Source organism: Denticeps clupeoides, chromosome 13 (assembly GCF_900700375.1).
Source record: "Denticeps clupeoides chromosome 13, fDenClu1.1, whole genome shotgun sequence".
Lineage (NCBI taxonomy): Eukaryota > Metazoa > Chordata > Actinopteri > Clupeiformes > Denticipitidae > Denticeps > Denticeps clupeoides.
This window is the reverse complement of record NC_041719.1, coordinates 6,363,200-6,390,657: the sequence shown is the minus strand read 5'-3', so window position 1 is coordinate 6,390,657 and position 27,458 is coordinate 6,363,200. Positions and strand designations below refer to the sequence as shown.

General features: G+C 42.2%; 3 protein-coding genes across 9 annotated transcripts; all 3 read left to right on the top strand.

Annotated features, from left to right (window-relative positions):
• Nucleotides 1-1,839: 1,839 nt before the first annotated feature.
• Nucleotides 1,840-10,206, top strand: LOC114801985 (von Willebrand factor A domain-containing protein 7-like). 5 transcript variants are annotated; one of them, XM_029000549.1, is made up of 20 exons: nt 1,840-1,943; nt 2,018-2,078; nt 2,347-2,407; nt 2,776-2,880; nt 3,060-3,310; nt 3,395-3,628; nt 3,721-3,817; nt 4,017-4,139; nt 4,230-4,425; nt 4,544-4,719; nt 4,808-4,920; nt 5,018-5,134; nt 5,314-5,502; nt 6,421-6,547; nt 6,644-6,796; nt 6,882-6,974; nt 7,099-7,379; nt 7,828-7,964; nt 8,491-8,650; nt 9,264-10,206. In XM_029000549.1, the coding sequence occupies exons 5-20, from the start codon at nt 3,065-3,067 to the stop codon at nt 9,753-9,755; spliced, it is 2,934 nt and encodes a 977-aa protein (XP_028856382.1). In that variant the 5' UTR covers nt 1,840-1,943; nt 2,018-2,078; nt 2,347-2,407; nt 2,776-2,880; nt 3,060-3,064; the 3' UTR covers nt 9,756-10,206. The 5 variants fall into 5 exon arrangements, with proteins under 5 accessions (XP_028856382.1, XP_028856383.1, XP_028856381.1 ...); XM_029000550.1 differs by having other exon boundaries at nt 3,019-3,310; XM_029000548.1 differs by lacking the exon at nt 2,347-2,407.
• Nucleotides 10,207-12,400: 2,194 nt separating this feature from the next.
• On the top strand, nt 12,401-18,510 carry LOC114801991 (sodium- and chloride-dependent GABA transporter 2-like). 2 transcript variants are annotated; one of them, XM_029000563.1, is made up of 14 exons: nt 12,403-12,671; nt 12,921-13,055; nt 13,180-13,320; nt 13,431-13,515; nt 13,609-13,741; nt 13,909-14,043; nt 15,473-15,576; nt 15,658-15,782; nt 15,899-16,011; nt 16,100-16,237; nt 16,323-16,425; nt 16,615-16,715; nt 17,934-18,104; nt 18,204-18,510. In XM_029000563.1, the coding sequence occupies exons 1-14, from the start codon at nt 12,509-12,511 to the stop codon at nt 18,294-18,296; spliced, it is 1,740 nt and encodes a 579-aa protein (XP_028856396.1). In that variant the 5' UTR covers nt 12,403-12,508; the 3' UTR covers nt 18,297-18,510. The 2 variants fall into 2 exon arrangements, 1 of the variants encoding a protein (XP_028856396.1); XR_003751672.1 differs by lacking the exons at nt 17,934-18,104; nt 18,204-18,510 and having other exon boundaries at nt 12,401-12,671; nt 16,100-16,217.
• Nucleotides 18,511-22,044: 3,534 nt separating this feature from the next.
• LOC114801993 (sodium- and chloride-dependent GABA transporter 3-like) lies at nt 22,045-27,238 on the top strand. 2 transcript variants are annotated; one of them, XM_029000569.1, is made up of 12 exons: nt 22,045-22,222; nt 22,459-22,593; nt 22,710-22,850; nt 22,960-23,044; nt 23,138-23,270; nt 23,449-23,583; nt 25,824-25,927; nt 26,026-26,150; nt 26,267-26,379; nt 26,468-26,585; nt 26,691-26,793; nt 27,103-27,238. In XM_029000569.1, the coding sequence occupies exons 1-11, from the start codon at nt 22,060-22,062 to the stop codon at nt 26,717-26,719; spliced, it is 1,281 nt and encodes a 426-aa protein (XP_028856402.1). In that variant the 5' UTR covers nt 22,045-22,059; the 3' UTR covers nt 26,720-26,793; nt 27,103-27,238. The 2 variants fall into 2 exon arrangements, with proteins under 2 accessions (XP_028856402.1, XP_028856401.1); XM_029000568.1 differs by having other exon boundaries at nt 26,468-26,793; nt 27,103-27,148.
• Nucleotides 27,239-27,458: the final 220 nt, after the last annotated feature.

Here is a 27,458-nt window from a genome sequence, read left to right as displayed (position 1 = left end):
TAGTTCATATGACTTTATTTATTAATTCTAAAAATGACAAGCCTGAAATATCAGCAGACTTTTGACAACTGAAGAGACCTGCATCGGATGAAGAGACCTGCATCGGATGCTGGCCAGAGAGAAATGCACACATCTGCCCCCGTGTGGATATCCCAGGAATTCCAAGTATATGTTTTTATGACAAACCATGCAATGTTCCACAGATCTTTTACATTTACATTTACAGCATTTATCAGAGGCCCTTATCCAGAGCAACTTACAATTAGTAGTTGCAGGGACAGTCCCCCTGGAGACATTTAGGGTTAAGTGGGGTTTGAACCTGGGTCTTCTGGTTCATAGGTGTCTTCTGGTTCTAGGCTACTACCACCCACATTTCTTTCTTTGCTAAGGCTGAATGCACAGTGATAACACATTTCTGAGCATCTAATAGCTGGAACGGTACTGCATGTGGCTGGAGGATAAGAGAAAAGTGAAGAATATTTGTGGGTCTGCTAAAATCTCACTACAAGACCACATCACGCACAGCTTTTTTTTTTTATTCTCACAACAGCTTAAGCTGTGCACATGAGCCTTCCTTGACCTCCTTTTGCAATGCCTGCATTGAGAGCCTTTGCATGCAAGAATTTCACTCTTGTGCACTATACCTGTGTACTAGTCACAATAGAGTCTGTATAATAGATTGTGCTAATTGTGCTAATGCTGGTGCAGAAAATGTTTCAAAGACAGGAATTAAGCTTATTTTACAGCCTTTTTTCTGGAGCAGCCTCATTATCATAGAACAATAGATGGAAAGAAATATAATTTCCACAACATGCACACTTTCATTCAATTTAATTCATTTAATTCAATTGTTTGGTTCCCATTTACCCATTTAAAAAAACACTCTAGTGGCAGGGACCGGTATTGGACGGATGTTACATTTCTGGGCTCTGCAATCTCAGAAACAATGAAAAAAAAACCCAGCACACCACGACCAAAAAAGCACAGCAGTGAATAAAATTCCTCTACCATCTTGTAAGATTGTGATGACCCTTGCCCACCAGGGGGCACCTTATCACTGTCTTGTCTGCCCTAATTGCCCTCACACATATTCCATTTTCATTGGTGTTCCTATTTAAGTAATTGCCTCCCTCACTCTTGTGTTGCTTCTGACTTCTGGATACTCTTTCCTTACAGTGTGGACCTTGCCTAAGTTTGCTTAATGTACCATTTACTTTGTGTCCGTTATTAAATCTCATTACGTTGCGCACCTGTCCCTCGTGCATTTGCTCCGGTGTGACAAACCTAAAGAAACTCTGGATTATTTTTACACACAAAAAAGTGTAATCTGTTCTTGGTGAATTGATATTGATTCTACTTCCTCTTGTTTCTCATGCAAATTATAAATCACACACACACAGGATCAGCATAATATCATACATCAGGATGCGCTGAAATGAGTCAGAGAGGCATTCAGTTTGGGTCACACACACCCAAGACAAAAGTGTCTAGTGACTTCACTGAACAAACAGACAGCAAATGCGGTTCAGTTTGGGTCCTTCTGTTGGCTAGCAACACGTTTGCCCTGTTTCTTTTATAAATCTGAGATAAAGGAGCCACTGGGGGATGGGCCGGGCAAGGGAGGCTTTTCATTGTAATCATGGGCCCAATGGATTTCTTACCAAGAGAAAAGCGGGACTGAGAAGGTAAGGGGGGGCGAGAGGGAACTTTGCAGAAAGTGGTCTGGGCTCCAACACCCTGCTAATGTATTCACCCCTATTGTGAGAAGCCAGTCCACCATGCAATAATGGGCCTAGCTGGACAAGGGGGGGAAATAAGAGTAGAGGCGAGCGGATCCCAGTGAGTCATTCTCAGCATCAGCCTGCTGTCTGCACAGCCATCCTGTCTGCATCCAACCTGTTCACTTCAGAGTAGACACTCAGCCATCAGCTCGGGCAAAAAAAGTCAGTACATCCGTAGCTGCTTGTGAGTTCTATTTGCAGGCAACTGCGTGACTCTGCGAGTCTCTTCCCTGCAGGCGGTCTGCATATGCAGAGACCTGTCAAGACAGACGTGCTTCTCGACTCTGGACTGAAGAGGTGAGATAAACTCAGATCATAAAAGCAATTGGGTGATGTTTGAATGGCATGTTTCTTGCATGATAGAAATAGCTCATAAATCAGAGACACACTGTCATTCATTAAGTTATATTAAATATTTATGTAAATTTAGCATTGCACATATGCTCGTATGTAACAGATTTAACTTAATTTCATTCTGTCTGTATTCTAAAAATTCTAAAAAAGATATTTATGGACTAACATAATTGAAAAACTTTTGTCACTGACATTTAGCTTTGTGATACAGTACAGCAACACAGCCATACTGGATCATAGGTTTGACATAGATAAAGAAACTTCCAAATGAGGTCAGTGGTATTCGTCATAAGTTATCTAACAAAGGACAAACACAATAACCTAGTTGGGCTTTCACACTCGTAACAATCCCACTATAGATCTAGTGCAGATTTGTGTTTTATATAGCTATGACCTGTGACACTTAATTCTAGAAATGAATGAAGACTGAATTTAGTGTAAAAATGAAGGACATCCATGCTGTAAATTCCAAGATAAGATGTTATCATTAACTGCTGGCATTCAAAGGTCCTGTGCTTCAGTGTTCCGACTAAAGCTTGTGTGTTTAACAAAAGGGCAGTTCTAGTGTGATAGTAAAGATAAGCAGTGATTTCTAAAGCATGAACCATGAAAAATAATATCACTTTTCTTTCTCTTTCAGCCCGGCGCTCTGTGGCATCAGACCGCATCCTGTTAGCAAACATCTGACAGACATGGGCGTGATCTTCTGATCTGCTCCTCTTCACAGGCTACCTGCATAGAAAAGGTACACTCTACAATTGCAGCAGTGGCAATACTGCACATTAAAGACAAGAAAAAACAAAAATGCACTGAATTATTTACAAATGCATAATTTAAATGAAACAGTTTACACCATGTAGTTAAAAGTCATGCTGTTTGGTAGGTGGTGTAGGTGTGATGTGGTCCGTTCCACCCATGTCACAGCTCTGATGTCCTGGCGAAGGCTGCGTGGTGGTGGAGGAACACAGGTCAGGATTGGTCTGGCTTCCCTGGCAGTTCAGCTGCTGGTGCTGTCAAAATGCCACGCCTTCCTACCCAACTTCTGGTCCCAGGTCCTGACTCTCTCCTGGGACTCTTACACACATCAGTACATGACGGAACAAGCAGTTCTCAATGTAACCATGGAAACACTGAGCATGTTGCCAGGACAACACCATTCAGACATCCACGACCAGGTACAGTTGCTAACAAATAATCTCAAACAAATATTTCAAATTAGAAATTAGTAACTGGCGATTTTTCTTAAATTTGGCACTCAGGCTGGATTGGGTCGGGGATTCTGGCGTTCCGTCAGAGAAGTGGTCCACTCCAATGCAGCCATGGATTTCCTGAGCTCCACCCGGTCCGACCCGGTCTATCACTTTGACTCAGAGCGAGTAGAAGGTGCCATGGAGATGCTGCAGGAATTCTGGGCCCAGACTGTCCTGCTGGCAAAAGCCAAGGAGTATCAGGGTGCTCGGCACAACCTTGGGCAGCTCTTTCATTCTCTACAGGTTCAAGGTCCCTTAAATAGATATATTATAAATAGATATATTATAACAGACATGAGTTAAGTGAGAAATATGTTCTTTTTGCCAAAATGCAGGATTTCTACAGCCACAGTAACTGGGTGGAAATGGGTCAGCGTTCAATCTACCTGCATCTGCTGAACCCCAAGGAACCTGCCATGCCCATAGCCTCAGGTCAGTGCATGTGGCTAAGCAAGATAAAGTAAAATTATAACAGGGTTTTGCCCATAATAAAAATCTGGTTTCTGAAACAAAACCAGTTCAGAACCTCTGTCCTAGAAATCCATTTATCTAAATATGGCGTCCTGTAGAACAGCCTGCAGAACCAACAACAGTCTGTGAGCCGTGGGTCATCATTTATTTTCCATCACAGAGGACACCCCCACATGCTCTGAATGCCATGGACTCACCTGTAAGGATAATCTCCTCAAACTGTCCACGGGTCACCCGCTTCTAACCACAGGTTACTTCAGCTCATTTCCAGCCAAGCCAGCAGGTATCCATCCAATTTATCCAAGTTCATGTATCCGTATTTACCATGTCACATTTAATGTGTATCACTGAAGTGACTGTGAGGTTTCTTCAGGGAAGTGCAGTCACGGTGGACTTCTGGACAGCAGTCGTCACCGGGAAGCCCAAGGGGGCATCAATAAAGACAGCACGTCACCTTTTTTCTCCCCCCACCATTATTTACATGTGGAGGCTGCCCACCTCGCAACCATGGCAACCCTAGCAGTGCTGAGAGACCTCCGGGATGCAATAGGGGCCAAGAGCTTTCTCAGGTCAGAGGTTGCGCCCCCCTAAATAAGGGGGTTAACTACGGAGAAGCAAGTTGAATGAAATTTGATCACACGTGGGCTTAAGTGAGAATGAAGCTCAATGTCAGCTGTGTGTCTGCAGGCTCTTCAGCGTGAAGCAGCCACCGGCTCTGGTGTTCGTCATGGACACCACGGGCAGCATGTTCGAGGAGATCTCCGCCGCCCGACTGCGAGCCTACTCCATCATCCAGGCCCGCAACAGCGACAGCACCAACAGCCAGCCTGGCACCTTCATCCTGGTGCCCTTCCACGACCCCAGTGAGAAGCACAGTCCTCCATTTTTCTCGTTTAAACATCCAAAAACCTGTGGGCGATTTTAAAAGCCACGTACGTATTTATTTCTCAGCCGTGGGCCCGGTCTATGAGACCGAAGACCCCGAGCAGTTCCTGTACCACTTGCAGGAGTTAACAGCACTGGGGGGAGGGGATGAGCCGGAGATGTGTCTCACAGCCATTCAGGTAACCATGGGGACAAGCGTGCAGTGTCTCTAACCCTCTGAAAGGACCGCTTCGTGTTGTAAACGTAACGTGGGATTTAAGGCTGACATTTTTCCAGCTGGCATTGATGCACAGCCCGCCGCTGTCTGAAATCTTTGTGTTCACTGATGCCTCTCCTAAAGACGCCCACCTTTATGATGCAGTCAAGGCCCTCTCTCTAGAAAAACAGAGCAAGGTACTTAATGCTATTTCACACCATGCCGGCACACAATGTCATAATTATACATGAATTCTACAATTAAATTTAAATGAAAAAAATTGTTTAATAAAAGAACAAGCATTCAACATTTTTATTAAGTTGGCTGCAGTTAAGAAACTGAGAGCCTCAGTCGAGAGTCTGCCTCCCTCCTCCAGGTGACCTTCCTCCTGACTGAAGACTTGAGTCGTGCAGACAGACGGATCAGGAGGCAGGTTCTTTCTCCTGACCGCTTCTCTCTCTACACTGCCCTGTCCGCAGCGTCCGGCGGTCTTACCGTCTTCACTTCCAATACAGACATTCATAAGGTGTCTGCCATTGTCCAGGACAGCATCGCTGCCAGAAAGGTGCAGTACGTTACATTATGTAAAAAATAGTATTACAATATCTGATTCTTGTGAGATTTATAAAATATTTGGAGACTGCAGTTCAAGGGTAAGTGTCATGTTCAACCAGACTGATATCCTGTACAGACTTTAACCATCCTGTATGGTTATAGATATCGATCACTATTATCAATAAAAACAACAACAAGAAAACTGGCATTCAGTGTCATAGCAGGAAGCATTGCCAGATACAGCTTGTGAACATGCATTGTGAGTACAGGGACCAATGGGGCAGTGGTGGCCTAGCGCTTATTGAAGCGGACCCGTAATCAGAAGGTTGCAGGTTCGAATCCTGATCTGCCACTGTGCAAACCACCGTCCCCACACACTGCTCCCCGGGTGCCTGTCATGGCTGCCCACTGCTCACCAAGGGTGATGGGTTAAAAAGCAGAGGACACATTTCGTTGTGTGCTGTGCCGCAGTGTATCATAACCACTTCACGTTAAATTATGTAAAGCATATAGTTTTATATTGTGGCCCCCTTGTGGTCTCCAAAAGTCAATACTCCAGACTACTCTTTAATTGTACCTGTCAATCTGATGCCTTTAAAAAACACACAGCTACTCTACCTTTTTACCTTCATGCCTGCTTTGTTCACTATTGTCATCATCAACAAACCTTCAGGAATGTTGGAAACCAGACACGTGGTCTAACTTATGTGCTTATGTGTTTTTTTCATAGTCCAGTGTCTTCAGTTTAATTCTATAATCTAAAAAATGCAAGACCCATAAATTAGTAGGTGTGTCCGAACTTTTGACTCCTACTATATTGCATCCCACACCTTTTTTTAATGTCGAAATCTGTTCACATACACTCAATGAAAATAACCTACATTGGTGGTGAAAGGACAGAAGACTGTTACCACCTCTGTCCGTATAGGTGACCCTGCTGCATGCTGAGAGTGACTCTTCATCCTCTCACTCGTTTCGGGTGGACAGCAACATGAAGGCGGTTACCGTGCATGTGACTGGAACTTTGTCACACCTCACCCTCCACAGCCCCACAGGTAATGGGAACACAAATGTAACTCGGATGTGCAAAACACACACACCCTCCATGGCCCGAATAGAAAATGTGAGCAAACCTACTGTCCATCTGTCAGGGCGAAGTCAGGTGCTGCCTGGTCCCCCGGATCCTTTGGCAGAGCTGGAGCAGTTGCAAGGCCTGCATCGGGTTATCCTACGACCCCCAATTGAATCTGGGCAGTGGATAATTAGTGCCAAAGCCAGGGGTCCAGTCACCTTCAATATCCTGGGTGAGTGCACAGAAGATGAGCATCATGTATGCATATAGAACCAATTGTATTTATGATGTGTTTTACATTTATGCTGTTTTTTTAGGTGACAGCAGTTTGGACTTCATTTATTACTTTGCTTTAGAGGCCAATAAAACCCATCCAGGACTGGCAAAAGTTGAGGGCAGTCCCATAGCAGGTGTGTCAATGCTAACCATAATATAATATTATGCACCAACATTAATTTAGAACCACCAGTTGGCATGTAAATGAATGTAAAATGTTGAACGGTGCTCTTCGTTTTTGGTTTTGCCTCCATTCAGGTCTTCCGGTCTTTCTGGTGCTCGCCGTAACTGGCCTTTCTCCATATGAAGAGCCGACCTTCAGTCACGTGACTCTTCTGGGGGCCACTGGTGTAAGCTTGCAGTCAGTGCTACTGAATTCGTCCTCATCCTGGTGGTCTTCTGAGGAGGAGCTGGTGGGTCGAATAAGCGCTGTGCCAAGAGAGCCTTTCAGTCTTCGTCTGTCTGGCGCTGATGGGAAAGGGAACAGGCTGGAGAGGGTGTCGACAGAGATGATCCAGCCTACACATGTTCAGATACAGGTAATTTAACCCCCAACATATGAATGTGAACATGTGAAAATATGAATGCTTTTTGTAAGAAAACATTTTTTTATTCATTGGTGCTGAATTGCCCTTAATTATAACGGCATTAGTTTGACATTTTCCTGTAATGCTTGGCGTTACACCAGGTGGCGCACAAGTCACAGATAGAGCTGAAGATCTTCTTTACACTTTTTTTACATGGTCATGAATGGCAAGCAGTTAGGATGAATAGTCACCAGGTTCAGGACGCGTTTATATAGGTTGAAACAGTAAAAGATGTTTGATAATAAATCGCTGTCCTTTTTATGTGTATGTCTGATATGTATGCATATGGTGCTGGCCCGTCTGTCAAATATTAAACGTCAATTTGGGCCCTGAGCCAAACAGTTTGCCCACCCCTGAATTAGCCTCTTGTCTTTTTCTTTAAAACCTGGATGCTCTCCAGGTTCTCTACATGCCACGTTTGGTTCCTGGCCACAGGTCAGCTGTACCCTTCAATGTGTGGAATCACGGCCCTGCTCGCACGTTCACACTGTCTGCCGAGGACAACCGTGGCTATCTCACACGTATGGGTCCCCACAGGTGAGTCAAACTCAAATATGCATCCACACTTCACCTGTGTGTGAAACACAATAGCTTAAATCTGTGCTTCTTATATCAAGCACTCGGGGGCCACCAAATCCAGGTTTTTAAAATGGTTTGAATTTACCTTGCTCATCGAATCAAGGCTTAGTTCACCTGGGTTGGTGACTTGGTACCAGGACTTTTGCATAAAGGTTTGCAACGTCGTTCTGTTAAGGGTTGCCACAGCAGATCAACTGGCTGTCCACACAACTGATTTGGCAAAAATCATTGTGCTGGATCATTGTGCTGGACGCTCTTCCTGACACAACCCTGCCCTATTACACATGCGTCTCCAATGGCTGGTTTATAAAGGTCCTCAATAATCAGTGCAATGTTTTCAGCTTCTTTCTGGGGTTCAGTGTATTTGTTATGCCTGGTATCATTTTGGAATCCTAAAAAGCTCCCTTCACATAGAATTGTGCATGCACGTATAGAAATGACCGTACCCATCAAACCAATCATTTTTGCCTACTTTGTCTTTTAGGTTCTTTATTCATAAAAGAGCGTCCAAGAGGGGGGAGGTAGAGCTGAAAACTCCGAGGAATGCTGAGGCTGGAGTGGCTGTCACCTTGACCCTTATGATCCGAGCACTGGACTCTGCTGACTCAAATTATGCTGTCGTCCATCTAACTGTGATTCCACTGGTAAGTATAGGTGCACTGGCACAAGCAATATCTTCTTCCTTTGGCTTCTTCTTTTTGCGTTTGCGACAATGGTTGTCTGGTTGGAAGAATTGTATATATATTATAATACTTTAATACTTTTATTACAACACTTTACTATAATATACAGTACAGGCCAAAAGTTGTGTTTTCTTTATTTTCATGACCATTTACGTTGGTAGATTCTCACTGAAGGCATCAAAACTATGAATGAACACATGTGGAGTTATGTACTTAACAAAAAGTGGAGGAAAAAACATTTCAGGTGACGATCTCTTGAAGCTCATCGAGAGAATGCCAAGAGTGTGCAAAGCAGTAATCACAGCAAAGGGCGGCTATTTTGAAGAAACTAGAATATAAAACATGTGTTCAGTTATTTCACCTTTTTTTGTTAAGAACATAACTCCACATGTGTTCATTCATAGTTTTGATGCCTTCAGTGAGAATCTACCAACGTAAATGGTCATGAAAATAAAGAAAACACATTGAATGAGAAGGTGCATCCAAACTTTTGGCCTGTACTGTATACTACAACATATTATAGTAAAGAAACACAAAAACAGTAGCAGTGACAAGGTATTCTGTGTTAAAACAGGAACCTGACACATCACCTCCCTCCTGTTCAGCGATACTTGTTGAGAACACCTGTCCCCAGCAGTGCTCTCGGGGCAACTGGAGCGTTACCCTGGCTGTGACAGACCGCGGTTATGCTGGTCTGGCTGCTGTTCAGCTCTCAAAGGGGGACGGTACCCTGTTGCTCTTCCATGAGGACCCAGTGTCCCAGGGCCATCACGAGCAGCACATGAAGGAGCCTGTGAAAGAAAGTCAGCTGGTGCAGGACGACCCCGCTGTGAACGTTTCAGACTGGTCCAGGAACAGGCCTCTGAGACTGAGCTACACCTCCAGCTGCTGTGCGTCCAGAGCGGAGCTGCTGGTGTGGGACCGAGCGGGAAACATGCGCCGCTGTCTTCTGACCTCCAGCCTGCAGAGGGCCTGGCAACAGAAGAACGGAGCAGCCAGTCCGACGTCAGGAGCACTGCTGAGCCTGGTCATTTTTTTTTGTCTGCTACAGGAAGAGGTGTGCTGAACATTTTCAATCAGCTTTTGCACATTCGTGGCAAATAAAGACAAGTGTGAAGACTTTCTGAATCTTTTTCTGAGTCTTTACACAATTAATTACATAGGTATATAAATATATTTTGTATAAAACTATACTTTTTAGCTGAATAGATCTTTTGAATGAGTGATAATACATTATGTAAAGTAGCATGTTTGCAAGCCTGCAAAGGCAGATATTTCGCTTTGGGACATTCGATATCTCAGGAATACTAATATGAATTCTTCATACAAATTATTTCACCAATAATCACCATTCATACTGAATCGTTTGTTAGTTGTCCCCTAATAGCTCCCTCACTTTGTTGGGCATTAGTATTGTGTGTCTCCTTGATTACTTGTACATACTTCCACTGTAAATAAATGCACTTTTATTCAATTTGTTAGCCTTTGTGTGCATCCAACACTATGAGCTCACAGCCACATGCAAGTATCCACTAAACTCAAAAAACCCTGTTGATGTTGATGTCAAGCACACATTTCTGTCACGTCCATGCGGGCATGACGCGGCGGGTGAACGGAGAGGAGGACGAAGAGTGACGAGGAATGACAAGGAATGGAGGACGCTTTCACCTGACATCACGGAACAGGGGTTTAATGGTGAATCACAGGACAGGGGAGACATCCGAGACGAAGACACTAGTGAACACGGAACATAACTTCAAAGACCTGACAGCGGACAGAAACGAACAGGGCAGCTTTATACAATTAACACAGGTGAAAACGATTAGGGAACATTACACATGACAACAATGAAACTCCGGTCCGGATCCTGGACCGGAGTAACCCCCATTTCGGACCGGATCCTGACAATTTCTACATTAAATCACTATCTAAAGATTAGATAGATTTCACTTCTAAGAGTGAAGACCACGTTTTTTATTGGTTTGTCACCTTCTAAAAGACAAACACTTGCATTGTGCTTTGACAATTAGTATATTGTCAGAAGGTCTGTTTTGGTTCAAAGTGTAGCTTAGTCAATGTCAATGCTGACATTGCAGTCCATAATCAGACCAGTCAGAGGAGGGTGAGGTTCCCCTACCTCTGCTACAAGAACGGTGGAGGAATGTTTTCCACAAGAACAACTCTTTACACAGCAAGAGCCAGTAATTAAAATGTTTTCTTTGTTACTGCAATAATATATTACAGTCTCAAGAGGCATCATTGTTACCACTGTGCTGTTCACCATGTACTAAACCCCTGTTTCGTGACGTCGTGCATATACGTCCTTCTTCCTCGCCATGTCCAGCCGTCGTTCCAGATCTACTTCCTCGCCATGACTGGTATAGCTTCACATTGCTTTAGTACAAAGAGCTACAGTAGACATTTCTAATATGATAAGATGTTTGTACAACTAAGAAACAGACCACGTATTTAAATGCATTACACTTGCAAAATGTCTGCATGAAGTGACTGGATAGACTGTATTTTGAGGTGCGTTCCAGGTGCCATGTAAAAAGCGTGGGCACTTTTCATCTGTATGGTGCATGTTGTAAATGTATTATGTGCTTATGTTATGTAAAGTCTGTTTTCTGCATGTGCGCCGATGACACATCACACATCACTCAAATTCTCAAATAAACACAACACACTGTAGGTTGCCAGTTTCATTTATTTATTTACTTATTATTAACCATCCTAGCGAACAGTGAGGTACACACTGCTTCGGCTTCATTATCCATCCATAGTTCCGCACAATTACGCATACACACCATTCATGTTTTCACCGTGGTTTTCCTGGTTCGGCAGCATAAATGTTTTCCATGGAAACATGCACCCTATGAGAACAGTGCCTTTATAGTCTTGGGACAGGGGAAATGTGTGTTTAATGTAGTGTTTGTCTGCTGTGTTTATTTTGATAATGTATATGTGTTCTTTGTATGATTTGAGTCATGTCCTTTGTCTTATAAAATGGTATATTGAATAATACAATATACTTGAATATATTGAATATATATATTGTGAATGCCATATTGAGCTCACCCAATTAGGCTTTGAATGTGGGGTGTATTTAAAGGGACAGTAAGCCGAAGGTCTTCGTGTGGGTCAAGGTCAGGTTGGTGGTTCAGTGACTGGGTAGCATTAGTGCAACAGCTCGCTGTGAAACTACATCTTTTGTTCATATGGGGTATCATATCATATTGTTGCCTATGTTGTGGTGTATTTTTGTTTATCTTAAGTATTTTTTTTTTTGAGCACTTACCGCACTGTAAATAAACCTGCACCTTTTTTCGTCACTGCACCTGGTGTTTGTTTGATCTATATTGGTGGAAGCACAAAAAGTAAACAGAACGTGGAGGTTCCTTCCTTACATGCATTATATATGGTGGTTCTGGTGATTTGTGCAATCCCCATGTTTCTTCTGGAGCTTGTGATGGGCCAGTACACACAGCAAGCAAGCATCACCTGATGCCCAATTGTTCAGGGTGAGTGCAGAACAAACTGTTCCTCAATATATAAACACTGTGAAGGTTTGTGTGTTTTTTTATTATGAATTATTATATGAATAAATCACATACAGGTGTTATTATAAGAAACCACAGTTGCACAACATGTCAAGTCATCCTTGTCTGGGCACTTCTGTACCTGTGCTTCTCCTTCCATGACAAACTGCCCTGGGCAAGCTGTGACCACACCTGGAACACAAGTAGATTTAATTAATTTCTGACTGGCAAAGCATTGAGATCAGGAACAGGGAGCTGAGACCAGGCCAGACAAAGGAAGATGGAAATTGTGAACTGTGAAGAGGTTAAGGGTAGAAGAAAGAAAATTGAAGAAAGAGGGCAATGGAATAGCAATATAGAATTTCTCCTGGTTGTCGCAGGGAACATAGTTGGATTAGGAAATGTTTGGAGATTCCCATATCTCTGCTACAGAAATGGTGGAGGTAAGTCTAAGTTATGTACAAGATACACTGAGATATATTGAACTGCTTTATTTTACACTAATCTTGTTACTGTAGTCTATACCACAAGGACTGTATAGTTTACGATGCAGTAATGTATAAACATTTAAGTATCATGTTTCATAACCACAACTTTTACCTTATGTACACACAAACGAACAACACAAGAAACATTTTGTTAAATGTTTCTTATGTAATGAATTCTTATTTGTAATAAATTTTGTTTTCAAGGTGCTTTTTTGGTGCCCTATGTGGTGGTTGTGGTGACCTGTGGGATCCCCCTGTTTCTTTTGGAGATTGCCATGGGTCAGTACACACAGCAAGCAAGCATCACCTGCTGGCATAAGTTGTGCCCAATTGCTGAGGGTGAGTGGGGAAAAAACTTTCTCATCTGTTCAGGTCAATATATTCAAGGATTCCTAGATTTTGAGATTTGAAGAACGTAGTCTAACGTTCATGAGAAACAATACAAATCCTGTTGTTCTCTAAGGGATCGGCTACACAGGTGTTATAATGAGTGTCTATAGCTGCATGGCTTACATCATCATCCTTGCATGGGCACTTCTGTACCTGTGCTTCTCTTTCTATGCCAAACTGCCCTGGGCCAGCTGTGGCCACACCTGGAACACAGGTATGAACACTGACTACACCTTGGCATGGGTAACAACAGCAGCATAACAGTAGTGCAACAGCTTCAAGAAATTAAGAATAATGAACTAAAATATATTTCACTTCCTGTAGAAAGTTGTGAGGACTTCGACACACTGAACAAATATAACCAGACTATAAACACCAACTCGACCTCCCCAGCAACTGAATTCTGGGAGTAAGTTTTTAAAGTCAAACACTGAAGGAATCTTTTATAACATTGAGAATGCAAACAGAATTTCAGATATTCTAACAAACAACGTATCTCCAGACGGCGTGTGCTGGCGATCTCAGGTGGTATTGAGGAGCTGGGCAGTGTTCGGTGGGAGATCCTCCTCTGCGCCATTGCCATGTGGGTCATTTGTTATTTCTGCATTTGGAAAGGTGTGAAGTCTACAGGAAAGGTTGGTGTTTAGGATTCAAATGTGAAAATTAAACAGTAGTAAACTTTCAAAGACTACAAGAATTTTAATTTCTAGCAATTAGACAGAGTGAGACAGGGTCGTGCAGACAGGAAGAAACTTTCACAAGACGGGGGATCAACCCTAAAATGCTGTATCTCTATTTTCAGGTGGTGTATTTTACAGCCACTTTCCCATACGTGATGCTGCTGGTGTTGCTGATCAGAGGGTTGACTCTACCTGGTGCCCTGCAGGGGATTGTGTACTATCTGAAGCCTGACCTCACCCTGCTTCTAGAGCCTCAGGTTACTTTGAACAACCTGTATGAGATGTCAGTTTCAAAGGATTCAAACCAGAACTTTTCCAACATAAAATGCAAATCTCACAAACCCCATGGTTGTTATTCTGAATCATTGCTCGGACCTTGAGCGGGACCTTGACAGTTTGCATTCATTATTCCCAGCCATAAAAAAAAGTTTTTAACTTCCATAAGTCAGACTATAATAAACAATATAGTATTGTTTAAAGAGGAATTTGAAAATACCAGTGACTGTGCTGTTCTGACCTTGAGGGGAAGTTTATTCCACCACCTAGGGGTCAAGACAGAGAAGAGTCTTCCTTGTACCATCAGTGGTGGAGGGACCAAGCGAGCAGTACTGGAGGGTCGGATAATGTGAGGTGTAATAAGGGCTGTGAGGTAGGATGGTGTTACTCCATGTTTGGCTTTGTAGGCCAGCATCAGTAGAAGTGGGGTGTTGTGGGAGAATTTGGGAAGGTTGAAGATCAGTCATGCTGTTGCATTCTGTATTAGTTGGAGAGGCCAGATGGCAGTCAGAAGAGAGTTCCAGTAATCCAGTCATGAGGTTACTAGGGTCTGAAAAGTATCTTAGTGGCCTGTGTTGACAAATAAGAGCGGATCCTTTGGATATATCCGTAGAGAAGCAATCTGCGTGAGTGGGAATTATTGGTGATGTAGGTCCAGAGGGAGAGTTGGTTGACTGTAGTTACTGCAAGGTTGCGTGCAGTTGTAGAAGGAGAGATCTGAAAATTGTTCAGATAGCAAGATCCTGGTGAGGTGAAGAATCTGCTGGAATGGATATTAGTTCTGTTTTGGTGGGATTGAGTTTTAGGTGATGGGCTACCATCTAAGATAAAATGTCAGTTAAACAGCATGTACATCAGAGGGAGGAAATTAGAATGTCATGGGCATAGCAATGGTTGGATAGCCCTTGTGAGGAACTTACCTCACCAAGTGATCTTGTGTAGAGGGCGAAAAGGTGAGGACCAAGTACTGAGCTCTGAGGGTCACCAGTTTAGAGTCTGTGTGATGTAGATGTAGATCCTTTCCAAGTCACTTGGTAAGATTACTCGTCAAGCTAGGAAACAAACCATTTCAATGTGAAACTCGAATTTCAAGTCTCTTCAAGATGGACAGGAGAGTCTTGTGGTTAAATGTAATGCTGCAGAGAGGTCGAGGAGAATAAGGACCAATGAGAGTTTTGCTGATCTGGCCGCATGTAGTTTCTCAGAAATTGCCAGAAGGGCTGTCTATGCAGAATGACCTGCTCTGAAGCCAGAATGGTTGGGATATAGGATGTTGTACTGAGACAGATGAAGTGATAGCTGATTGTTGACACTGCACTCAAGGACTTTAGAAAGAGATGAGACACTGGTCTGTAGTTGTTCACAATCATATTAGGATTCTGGTAAACAGGTCCATGTGTTTTCATGCAGGTGTGGATGGAGGCTGTAACTCAGGTCTTCTTCTCCTTCAGTGTGGGTGGAGGAGGGCTGGTTTCACTGGGGAGCTACAATCCATACAACACCAACTGCTACAGGTATGATTTAGAACCATTTCACTCAAATCAAACCACACCCCACACCTAAGTTAGCATCCTTAATTCGAACCTCTCTGGCAGGAACTGTTTTTGGCTCTGTTTGTTGAACGCTGCTACCAGTTTGGTGGCTGGATTTGCAGTATTTTCAGTGCTGGGCTTCATGGCTCATGAATACAATGTTGGCATTGCAGAAGTTGCAGAGTCAGGTACTGTACTTATAATGGCTTGGGAGTATCTATATAGAACAAACAATACAAGTAATCAATAATGTTTAAAATTAATTATGCTTGTGGCTACATGAATAACTTTTTTCTTCTTACAGGTCCTGGTCTGGCATTCATTGCGTACCCTCAGGCAGTTGCCATGATGCCTTTACCCCAGCTGTGGGCGATATGCTTCTTCATCATGATTATATTGCTTGGCCTGGATTCACAGGTGGCATCAAAATATGAACGTACACAAACAAAAAGAAAAAACAAACAAACAAACAACAGATATTAACTGTTGGATGCATAAATTCTAGTTTTTCATGATTGAAGTGGTGATCGTGTCAGTGATCGACCTGGTTCCCACTGTGCTGCGCAGACCTGGACGCAGAGAACTTTTACTGCTGGTCTTCAGCCTCTTCTGCTTCAGCATAAGTATCCTAATGATTACAGAGGTGTTCAAAGAACCAAATATAAAGTATTAAGTTCAACTGATTGTAGTGATTTGTGTCTATTATTTAATAAGCATTTTCTCTGCAGGGTGGGATTTATGTCCTGCAGGTCTTTGATTACTATAGCATAAATGGATCCTCTGTGCTCTTCCTCTCTGGTCTTCAGTGTCTGATAATGGGCTGGATATTTGGTAAATAATAACTCATTGCAGTAAAATCTTAGACAGTCCTTATGTTGTATATACAGTGCATCCATAAAGTATTCACAGCATCACTTATGTACATGGCATTCTCAGTTTTTTATTGTTAAATACACTTGCCAAAACCTGAAGTAAACTTGTCATTAAAATAAAAAAATATTGTGCCTTTCCATCTACCAGGAGCAGAGCGCATGTGTGATATTATTGAAGACATGGCAGGAGTGAGACCCAGCCGCTTCTTCAGTCTCTGCTGGCGCTATTTGACACCACTAGTATGCACAGTGAGTTACAGTTGGAAATATATCAGCATGAGGCTGCGTTTAATGACTGATTTTTTTAGTCTAGTCTTTGTTGACATGGATAATGACCTAATTCAATATTAGCTTAGTGGGTAACAGAAGATCCAGGTTCAAACCCCACTTACTACCATTGAGTCCTTGAGCAAGACACTTAACCCTGAGGGTCAGTGGTGGTCTAGCAGGTAAAGAAATGGACCCGTAATCAGAAGGTTGCCAGTTAGAATCCTTCACTGCCAAGGTGCCACTGAGGTGCAACTGAGCAAAAGTCCCATCCCCCACACACTGCTCCTTGGGTGCCTTTCATGGCTGCCCAATGCTCACTACGAGTGATGGTTAAATGCAAAGAAATTTGCAGTGTGTGCTGTGCTGCAGTGTTTCACAATGACAGTCACTTCACTTTCAATTTTCTATTATATTTTCCAAACCGTACATGGTGACTGCTGTTTTGTCATTGCTCTACTAATATGTTATCTGTCACAAAGAACATATTGATTTCTTGCATATCTGTGCATGGCCTTTACTGTAAAAAATGGGTGCCTAAAAATTGCATCTGCATTTGTCTAAGAGTCCTGAATTTATTTGTGAAATTGAAAGTGAAGTGATTGTCATTGTGAAACACAGCACAGTACTGGGGTACACAGTGGGAACGGTACTTTGCTCAGTGGCACCTTGGTGGTTTGGGATTCGAACCAGAAACCTTCCCGATTACTGGTCCACTACCTTACCCACTAGGTCACCACTGCACAAGAAAGAGTTTTTTTCTGCCCGGTATCGAACCAAAGACCTTTCGCGTGTTAGGCGAATGCGAAAACCACTACACTACAGAGTTTAAATTATGCCTAGACTCTTCATCTAGACTCTTCTCTGTCTTGGCCCCTCGGTGGTGGAATGAACTTCCCCTTGAGGTCAGAACAGCTCAGTCACTGAGTATTTTCAAACGACAGCTCAAGACCTTCCTCTTTAAAGAATATTTAGATTAAATTGTAATTTTCTTGTTGTCGAACTTTGTGTACAGAATCTACAACAGAGTGAATTAAATAGATGTATTCATAGTTGGGGTCCTAGTGAACCGGAATTGATCTCTTCATCGATGGTAACTTGAAAGCACGTTGTAAGTCGCTCTGGATAAGGGCGTCTGCCAAATGCCATAAATGTAAATGTAAATGTAAATGTAATGCCATACTGTCCTTCTTTCCCCAGGTATCTTTAATTGGCTCCTTGGCCAATTACAAACCCCTGACATTTAACCGAACCTACACATACCCGGGGTGGGTTAATGTGCTGGGCTGGATGATGACACTGTCGTCTGGCTTGGCGGTACCAGTACTGGCTGTCTACTTGCTGTGTACTGGAAAAGGAAGCCTGAAACAGGTTAGTTTAAGTTTTGATGGAACTTATACAGTATATGCATGCACAACCTTATTTGTTGGTCTGTAAATAAATAATGATGGTATTTCTCTCTCTTACCAGCGCTGCATTCATCTTTGTCAATGTGCTGATGACCTTCCTTTGACCCAGAAGCAGAGGGAAGAGCTTTCAAAGTTGACCCCAGACGCACTGTAGTTGCCGTGGGGAACAAATAAAGCTTTTAAGAAGATACTTTGTTGGGGCACCTAACAGAAAATAATCTAGAATTCTTTGGTTTATTAAAAGTTGCTTGCATCAGTGTGAAAATAATAATTAACCTCTCAGTAATAAACATTATCTGGCAAGTAAAAATGTACACATACATTGTCTTAGAGGCCGTAATAAAAGTTAATAATGAGGAGTTACTAAAGGCTACTAATAGGGTGAACTGTTTCATGGGTGGAATAATTATAAACACAAATATTTAGGATTTTCTCAAATCCACTAAAACATGTAAATTGTATGATCATTCCAAGTAAAAGGAACAGTTAACATAAAATCACAGAGAGTCAAATTACCACAGACTGCAATAGGAAATAACAAAGTGTCTGATAGTTTTGCAGATCACTCCCAACTCCATACCATGCAATAAAAATGATGAACAGGCAGCGCACCTACTCAGTTCTTTGGTGGGACAGTGAGATGCAAGACTGTCCAAGTGACAAACTAGGAACTTTGACTGGATAGTCCAACAGCAACCAAATTACAATTCTGATCACTACACTCCACAATCCCCAAAACAAGGAGGACGGCACAAGAACCACAGAACTCCCCTCTACAGGAGAACCATTAGTTACCACTGGAACTGAAGCAGCCAGGTACTCAGGGAGCTCTGAACAGCAATAATCAGACCAGTTAGAGGAAGATGGAGCTCATGGAAGGAGAAGCGGCTGAGTGTGAGGAACAGAAAACCAAGGCAAGCATCACAGAAATTCTCTTGACTGAGACTGGAAACATAGTTGGGTTAGAAATGTGTAGAAGTTCCCCTACCTCTGCTACAAGTGAAGTTCAAGGATACAGAAAACAATGCAATATTATTATTTTATTTACACAAATAAAGAAAAAATAAAAACAAGAACTAGCAGTCATCAAGATGTTCATACAGTTACAAAAAGCAGAGAATAATTTTGAACACATTTAGACTGACAAATAAACCTGTCAATATTCATGTGTATAAATTCAAACACAATTCAGGATGGTATATAGTGCTTCACATTGCTTTAGTACAAATACGTAATATGTTTGTACGACTGATAAACAGACATTTCTTGTGCCCTTCATGGTGGTTGTGATGACTTTCAGTGTTGAGGTTTTAAGGGCCGAGAACATACACATTTACATTACATTTACATTTACGGCATTTGGCAGACACCCTTATCCAGAGCGACTTACAACGTGCTTTCAAGTTACCATCGATGAAGAGATCAATTCTGATTCACTAGGACTCCCAACTATGAATACAATATTTTATTCACTCTGTTGTAGATTCTGTACAAAAGTTCTACAATAAGAAATTTACAAGTTAATCTTAATATTCTTTAAAGAGGAAGGTCTTGAGCTGTCGTTTGAAGGTGCTCAGTGACTGAGCTGTTCTGACCTTGAGGGGAAGTTCATTCCACCACCGAGGGGCCAAGATGGAGAAGAGTCTAGATGAATGTTTTCCTTTTACCTTTAGTGATGGAGGGACCAGGTGAGCAGTACTGGAAGCTCGGAGTAAACGAGGTGCAGTGTGAGGTGTAATAAGGGCTGTGAGGTAGGATGGTGCTACTCCATGTTGGGCTTTGTAGGCCGGCATCAGTATTTTGAACCTGATGCGTGCAGCTACTGGGAGCCAGTGGAGGGACATTACTAAGGACTGAACCAGTAGTTGGGTGGCCTGGGTTGACAGATAAGGGCGGATTCATCTGATATTGTAGAGAAGGAATCTACATGAGCGGGAAAGGTTGCTGATGTGAGTTGAGAAGGAGAGTTGGTTGCCTGTTGTTACTCCAAGGTTGCGGGCTCTTGTAGAAGGAGAGAGCTGTGAGTTGTCCAGGTAAATAGCAAGATCCTGATGTGGTGAAGAATCTGCTGGAATGAATATTAGTTCAGTTTTGGTGAGATTGAATTAGAGGTGATGTGCTGCCATCCAAGAAGAGATGTCTGTTAGACATGCAGAGATTTTGGAAGCAGCATGTAGATCAAAGGGAGGAAAGGAGAAGAGGATTTGTGTGTTGTCGGCATAGCAGTCGTAGGATAATCCATGTGAGGAAATGACCTCACCAAGTGATCTCGTGTAGAGGGAGAAAAGGAGAGGACCTAGCACCGAGCCTTGAGGGACACCAGTGGAGAGTCTACGTGAGGTAGAGGTGGATCCTTTCCAAGTCACTTGGTAAGATCGCTCATCAAGGTAGGGAGCAAACCACTGCCATGCTGAGCCCTGAATTCCAAGCCTCTTGGAAGCCTCCAGGCTGATGGTGATGAGTGCCATGACGCGAGTGCAGATAGAGAACAGGGGACCAAACTAAGACATAGGCTGAACCCTAAAACAGAAGAGCCCTAGACCTAGAGACAGGGAGAATACAGACAGGGAAGAGACGATCTGAAAGTAGAACTCAGACGCTGCGGTGAAGTTACAGTAGTTTCATGTTGAAAATTCAACAGATATTCAGATATTCACTAAGCACAACCCTCCACAAAGACTTCTGTTTTTTCTTTCAACACCTAACCATATTTTTGAGGGTTTGGGGCCAGATTAGTGTAGAACAGTGCTATTGCATGGGACTATTTATACAAACCTCATTTTGGGGTGGTTTTCTGCACCCTTGATTTTATATTAATATTTTTTTAAATTGTGAAAAATGATCTATTTGTTTCAATAGCTTCCACACAAAGTGAGCATGTGTTTCAAAACCAATGTAGAACTGTGCTGCTGCATGGAACTAGTCAGACGCATTTCGGTTTATTGAGGTTTTCTGCACCCTCAATCTTATACAAATTAAAGTCGTAATTGCCTGAAATTGATTAGGATCCAACCGTTTAAGAACTGAGTCTAGCTGCTTGGACTATAGGACTTAAGAACAGTTTTTACCCTCATTTTTTCGACTTTTCCACAGCAACACCTGAACACCAACATTACACCCACATTGTGTTACTCACACACAAACTGTACGTGCACACACTTAAATACTGACTGGAACACGCATCTACACTCTACGTGCTATAACTGTCATTGTACTTGCTGCTCAGTATTGTCAGTTTGCCTCATCAGCCTGTTCTACCCTCCCACTTGAAAATTGCTACTTCATATCTCACCCTTCTCCTTTGAACGTATAATTTACATCTTATGACTGCCTTTCCTGTAAAGCGACAAATTTGATATTGCCAATTAATTTTCTTCCTAACTTTAACACCTCACTTTGTATGACCATTCTTCTATTTTTGTAATGTTCCTTTCTATTTTACAGATTGCACACATCTGCAAACAACGAAGGCCCCACCCCATTCTCAACATCACCATCAAACATAATTTATCATTATAATAAAGGACTCTCTGTACTGCCTTGAGGCTTTGCATTTTCAAAAAAGTATTTCTGCGAATAGCTCTTCTTTACTCTAATTTGAAGTTTTCTTCCCTCCAAAAAATTCCTGAACCGTCTGTACACTTGGCCTGAGATGACTAATTTACAAAGTTTAATGAACAATCCGTCCTTCCACATTATATTGTTTGCTTTCTCAATGTCTCGAATAAAGAAACACACACACACAAATACACACAGACAGACAGACACCAGGACAACATCTAGGTAAAACAGAACAGAGCAATATGACCCCAAAGCGCAGGGCATTTTACATTTAAAAATGAAGATTTCAATAATTTCTGACTGGCAAAGCATTGAGATCAGGGACAGAAAGCTTTAATCAGACCACACTAAAGAAGATGGAAATTGTGAACTGTGAAGAGGTTGAGGGTAAAAGAAAGAAAATTGAAGAAAGAGGGCAATGGAATAGCAATATAGAATTTCTCCTGGTTGTCGCAGGGAACATAGTTGGATTAGGAAATGTTTGGAGATTCCCATATCTCTGCTACAGAAATGGTGGAGGTAAGTCTCAGTTATGTACAAGATACACTGAGATATATTGAACTGCTTTATTTTACACTAATCTTGTTACTGTAGTCTATACCACAAGGACTGTATGGTTTACAATGCAGTAATGTATGAACATTTAAATATCATGTTTCATAACCACAACTCTAACCTTATGTACACATGAACGGACAACATAAGAAACATTTTGTTAAAAAGTATATTACTTTGTACTGAATTTTCTTTTCAAGGTGCTTTCTTGGTGCCCTATGTGGTGGTTGTGGTGACCTGTGGGATCCCCCTGTTTCTTTTGGAGATTGCCATGGGTCAGTACACACAGCAAGCAAGCATCACCTGCTGGCATAAGTTGTGCCCAATTGCTGAGGGTGAGTGGGGAAAAAACTTTCTCATCTGTTCAGGTCAATATATTCAAGGATTCATAGATTTGAAGAACGTAGTCTAACGTTCATGAGAAACAATACAAATCCTGTTGTTCTCTAAGGGATCGGCTACACAGGTGTTATAATGAGGGTCTATAACTGCATGTCTTACGTCATCATCCTTGCATGGGCACTTCTGTACCTGTGCTTCTCTTTCTACGCCAAACTGCCCTGGGCCAGCTGTGGCCACACCTGGAACACAGGTATGAACACTGACTACACCTTGGCATGGGTAACAACAGCAGCATAACAGTAGTGCAACAGCTTCATGAAATTAAGAATAATGAACTAAATATATTTCACTTCCTGTAGAAAATTGTGAGGACTTTGACGCACTGAACAAATATAACCAGACTATAAACACCAACTCGACCTCTCCAGCAACTGAATTCTGGGAGTAAGTTTTTAAAGTCAAACACAGAAGGAATCTTTAAGTACACTGGAAATGCAAACAGAATTCCAGACATTCTAACAAACAACGTATCTCCAGACGGCGTGTGCTGGCGATCTCAGGTGGTATTGAGGAGCTGGGCAGTGTTCGGTGGGAGATCCTCCTCTGCGCCATTGCCATGTGGGTCATTTGTTACTTCTGCATTTGGAAAGGTGTGAAGTCTACAGGAAAGGTTGGTGTTTAGGATTCAAATGTAAAAATGTAATGTAAAAAAAACAATATTAAACTTTCAAAGACTACAAGAATTTTATTTTCTAGCAATTAGACAGAGTGAGACAGGGTCGTGCAGACAGGAAGAAACTTTCACAAGACGGGGGATCAACCCTAAAATGCTGTATCTCTATTTTCAGGTGGTGTATTTTACAGCCACTTTCCCATACGTGATGCTGCTGGTGTTGCTGATCAGAGGGTTGACTCTACCTGGTGCCCTGCAGGGGATTGTGTACTATCTGAAGCCTGACCTCACCCTGCTTCTAGAGCCTCAGGTTACTTTGATCAACCTGTATGAGTTGTCAGTTTCAAAGAATTCGAACCAGAACTTTTCCGACATAAAATGCAAATCTCACAAACCCCATGGTTGTTAGTTTGAATCATTGCTCGTGTAGCGGTTCTTCTTCTGCGTTGTGTAATTTTTTTATCTCTTTTCTTGAACCGTAATGACGAGCCGACACCCACGAGATTTTCCGTGCAAACTGTATTCTGTACAAAAGCAAGGTCGCGTCAGAACATCGCGTCACAAACTGCGTCTCTCTGCACCTTTCTCTCTCACAGCTCATGCCATGTGTCTAAGAGGACTAAACATTAACATAAAGTATTTACAATATTGCATACCTGTATAAAAACAAGGTCACGCCAGAACATCGCGTCACAACTCGCGTCTCTCTGCACCTCTCTCTACAATATACAGTAATAACAGAACATAAAAAAATATTCACAAAATAACACACATGCAAAATATTCCGAATATGTACATAAATTAAAATAGAAGAAATAACTTTTTACACACAAACCCCTTGCACCTCTCACAGCTCATGCCATGTGTCTAAGAGGACTAAACCGGGTCTCCAACCCACTAACCCAAGGGCACGGCCGCATCCAACCACTTTTCGGGGGGTGATCAAAGTTTTAGAACCCACATAACTTTTTATAATAATCATAAATTGAACAAACAAAAATACAGAAACATATTTAACATAACCAAAAACATTTTAACATTCTACAATTGAACAAACACCCTGATTGTCGTTATAATTCCCTTACCCACATCAGAATACGGGTAAACAAAATAAAAGTCTTTAGAAAATAAGAAAATAAAAGACACAAGAAAGAAGAAATACACTTATAAATCTAGTGTAACCATTTAACTCCGGCACACTCGGACCTTGAGCGGGACCTTGACAGTTTGCATTCATTATTCCCAACCTTTTCAAAATATTTTTTAATAAAAAAAGTCAACATTTTCATGCCATTAGGCATTCTTTCACCCCAATGTTACCATCAATGAACTGATCAGACTCAAACCATGAATACAATTCTTTTGTTTTCTAGTTTTTACTTCCATAAGTCAGACTATAAGAAGATACAAGTTAGTTACAAGTTATTGTTTAAAGAGGAATTTGAAAATACTAGTGACTGTGCTGTTCTGACCTTGAGGGGAAGTTTATTCCACCACCTAGGGGTCAAGACAGAGAACAGTCTAAATGAGTGTCTTCCTCGTACCATCAACAGTGTAGGGAGCAGGCGAGCAGTACTCGAGGGTCGGAGTAGTGGGCAGTGGTGGCCTAGCGGTTAAGGAAGAGGCCCCGTAATCAGAAGGTTGCCGGATCCCAATCCACCAAGGTGCCACTGAGGAAAGCACCGTCCCCACTCACTGCTCCCTAGATGCCTGTCATGGCTGCCCACTGCTCACTCAGGGTGATGGGATAAATGCAGAGGACAAATTTCACTGTGTGCACCGTGTGCTGTGCTGCTGTGTATCACATGTGACAATCACTTCCCTTATTTTTGAGTATACGAGGTATGATAAGGGCTCTGAGGTAGGATGGTGTTACTCCATGTTTGGCTTTGTAGGCCAGCATCAGTATTTTGAATCTGATGTGGGCATCTATTGGAAGCCAGTGAAGGGAGAGTAGAAGTGGGGTGTTGTGGGAGAATTTGGGAAGGTTGAAGATCAGTCGTGCTGCTGCATTCTGTATTAGTTGGAGAGGCCAGATGGCAGTGGTAGGATAGCCCTTGTGAGGAACTTACCTCACCAAGTGATCTTGTGTAGAGGGAGAAAAGGTGAGGACCAAGTACTGAGCCCTGAGGGTCACCAGTTTAGAGTCTGTGTGAAGCAGATGTAGATCCTTTCCAAGTCACTTGGTACTACTCATCAAGCTAGGAAACAAACCATTTCAATGCTGAGGCTCGAATTTCAAGATGGACAGGAGAGTCTTGTGGTTAAATGTAATGCTGCAGAGAGGTCGAGGAGAATAAGAACCAATGAGAGTTTCGCTGATCTGGCCACATGTAGTTTCCCAGAAATAGCCAGAAGGGCTGTCTATGCAGAATGACCTGCTCTGAAGCCAGAATGGTTGGGATATAGGATGTTGTACTGAGACAGATGAAGTGATAGCTGATCGTTGACACTGCACTCAAGGACTTTAGAAAGAGATGAGACACTGGTCTGTAGTTGTTCATAATCATATTAGGATTCTGGTAAACAAGTCCATGTGTTTTCATGCAGGTGTGGATGGAGGCTGTAACTCAGGTCTTCTTCTCCTTCAGTGTGGGTGGAGGAGTGTTGGTTTCACTGGGAAGTTACAATCCATACAACACCAACTGCTACAGGTATGATTTAGAACCAGTCAGTCCCCAAAAATCTTGAATCAAACCGCACCCCTTTAATATCCCTAATTTAGCATCCTAAATTCGAACCTCTCTGGCAGGAACTGTTTTTGGCTCTGTTTGTTGAACGCTGCTACCAGTTTGGTGGCTGGATTTGCAGTATTTTCAGTGCTGGGCTTCATGGCTCATGAATACAATGTTGGCATTGCAGAAGTTGCAGAGTCAGGTACTGTACTTATAATGGCTTGGGAGTATCTATATAGAACAAACAATACAAGTAATCAATAATGTTTAAAATTAATTATGCTTGTGGCTACATGAATAACTTTTTTCTTCTTACAGGTCCTGGTCTGGCATTCATTGCGTACCCTCAGGCAGTTGCCATGATGCCTTTACCCCAGCTGTGGGCGATATGCTTCTTCATCATGATTATATTGCTTGGCCTGGATTCACAGGTGGCATCAAAATATGAACGTACACAAACAAAAAGAAAAAACAAACAAACAAACAACAGATATTAACTGTTGGATGCATAAATTCTAGTTTTTCATGATTGAAGTGGTGATCGTGTCAGTGATCGACCTGGTTCCCACTGTGCTGCGCAGACCTGGACGCAGAGAACTTTTACTGCTGGTCTTCAGCCTCTTCTGCTTCAGCATAAGTATCCTAATGATTACAGAGGTGTTCAAAGAACCAAATATAAAGTATTAAGTTCAACTGATTGTAGTGATTTGTGTCTATTATTTAATAAGCATTTTCTCTGCAGGGTGGGATTTATGTCCTGCAGGTCTTTGATTACTATAGCATAAATGGATCCTCTGTGCTCTTCCTCTCTGGTCTTCAGTGTCTGATAATGGGCTGGATATTTGGTAAATAATAACTCATTGCAGTAAAATCTTAGACAGTCCTTATGTTGTATATACAGTGCATCCATAAAGTATTCACAGCATCACTTATGTACATGGCATTCTCAGTTATTTATTTTTAAGAAACTTGCCAAAACCTGAAGTAAACTTGTCATTATGGGGTGCTGTGTGTAGAATTCTGAGGAGAAAATATTCAATCCATTTTGGAATAACAAAATGTGGAAAAAGCGATGCGCTGTGAGTACTTTCCGTATGCGCTGTGTATAAAAAAAAAGAACAACAACAACAAAAACGTACCTTTCCATCTACCAGGAGCAGAGCGCATGTGTGATATTATTGAAGACATGGCAGGAGTGAGACCCAGCCGCTTCTTCAGTCTCTGCTGGCGCTATTTGACACCACTAGTATGCACAGTGAGTTACAGTTGGAAATATATCAGCATGAGGCTGCGTTTAATGACTGATTTTTTTAGTCTAGTCTTTGTTGACATGGATAATGACCTAATTCAATACTAGCTTAGTGGGTAACAGAAGATCCAGGTTCAAACCCCACTTACTACCATTGAGTCCTTGAGCAAGACACTTAACCCTGAGGGGCAGTGGTGGTCTAGCAGGTAAAGAAATGGACCCATAATCAGAAGGTTGCCAGTTAGAATCCTTCACTGCCAA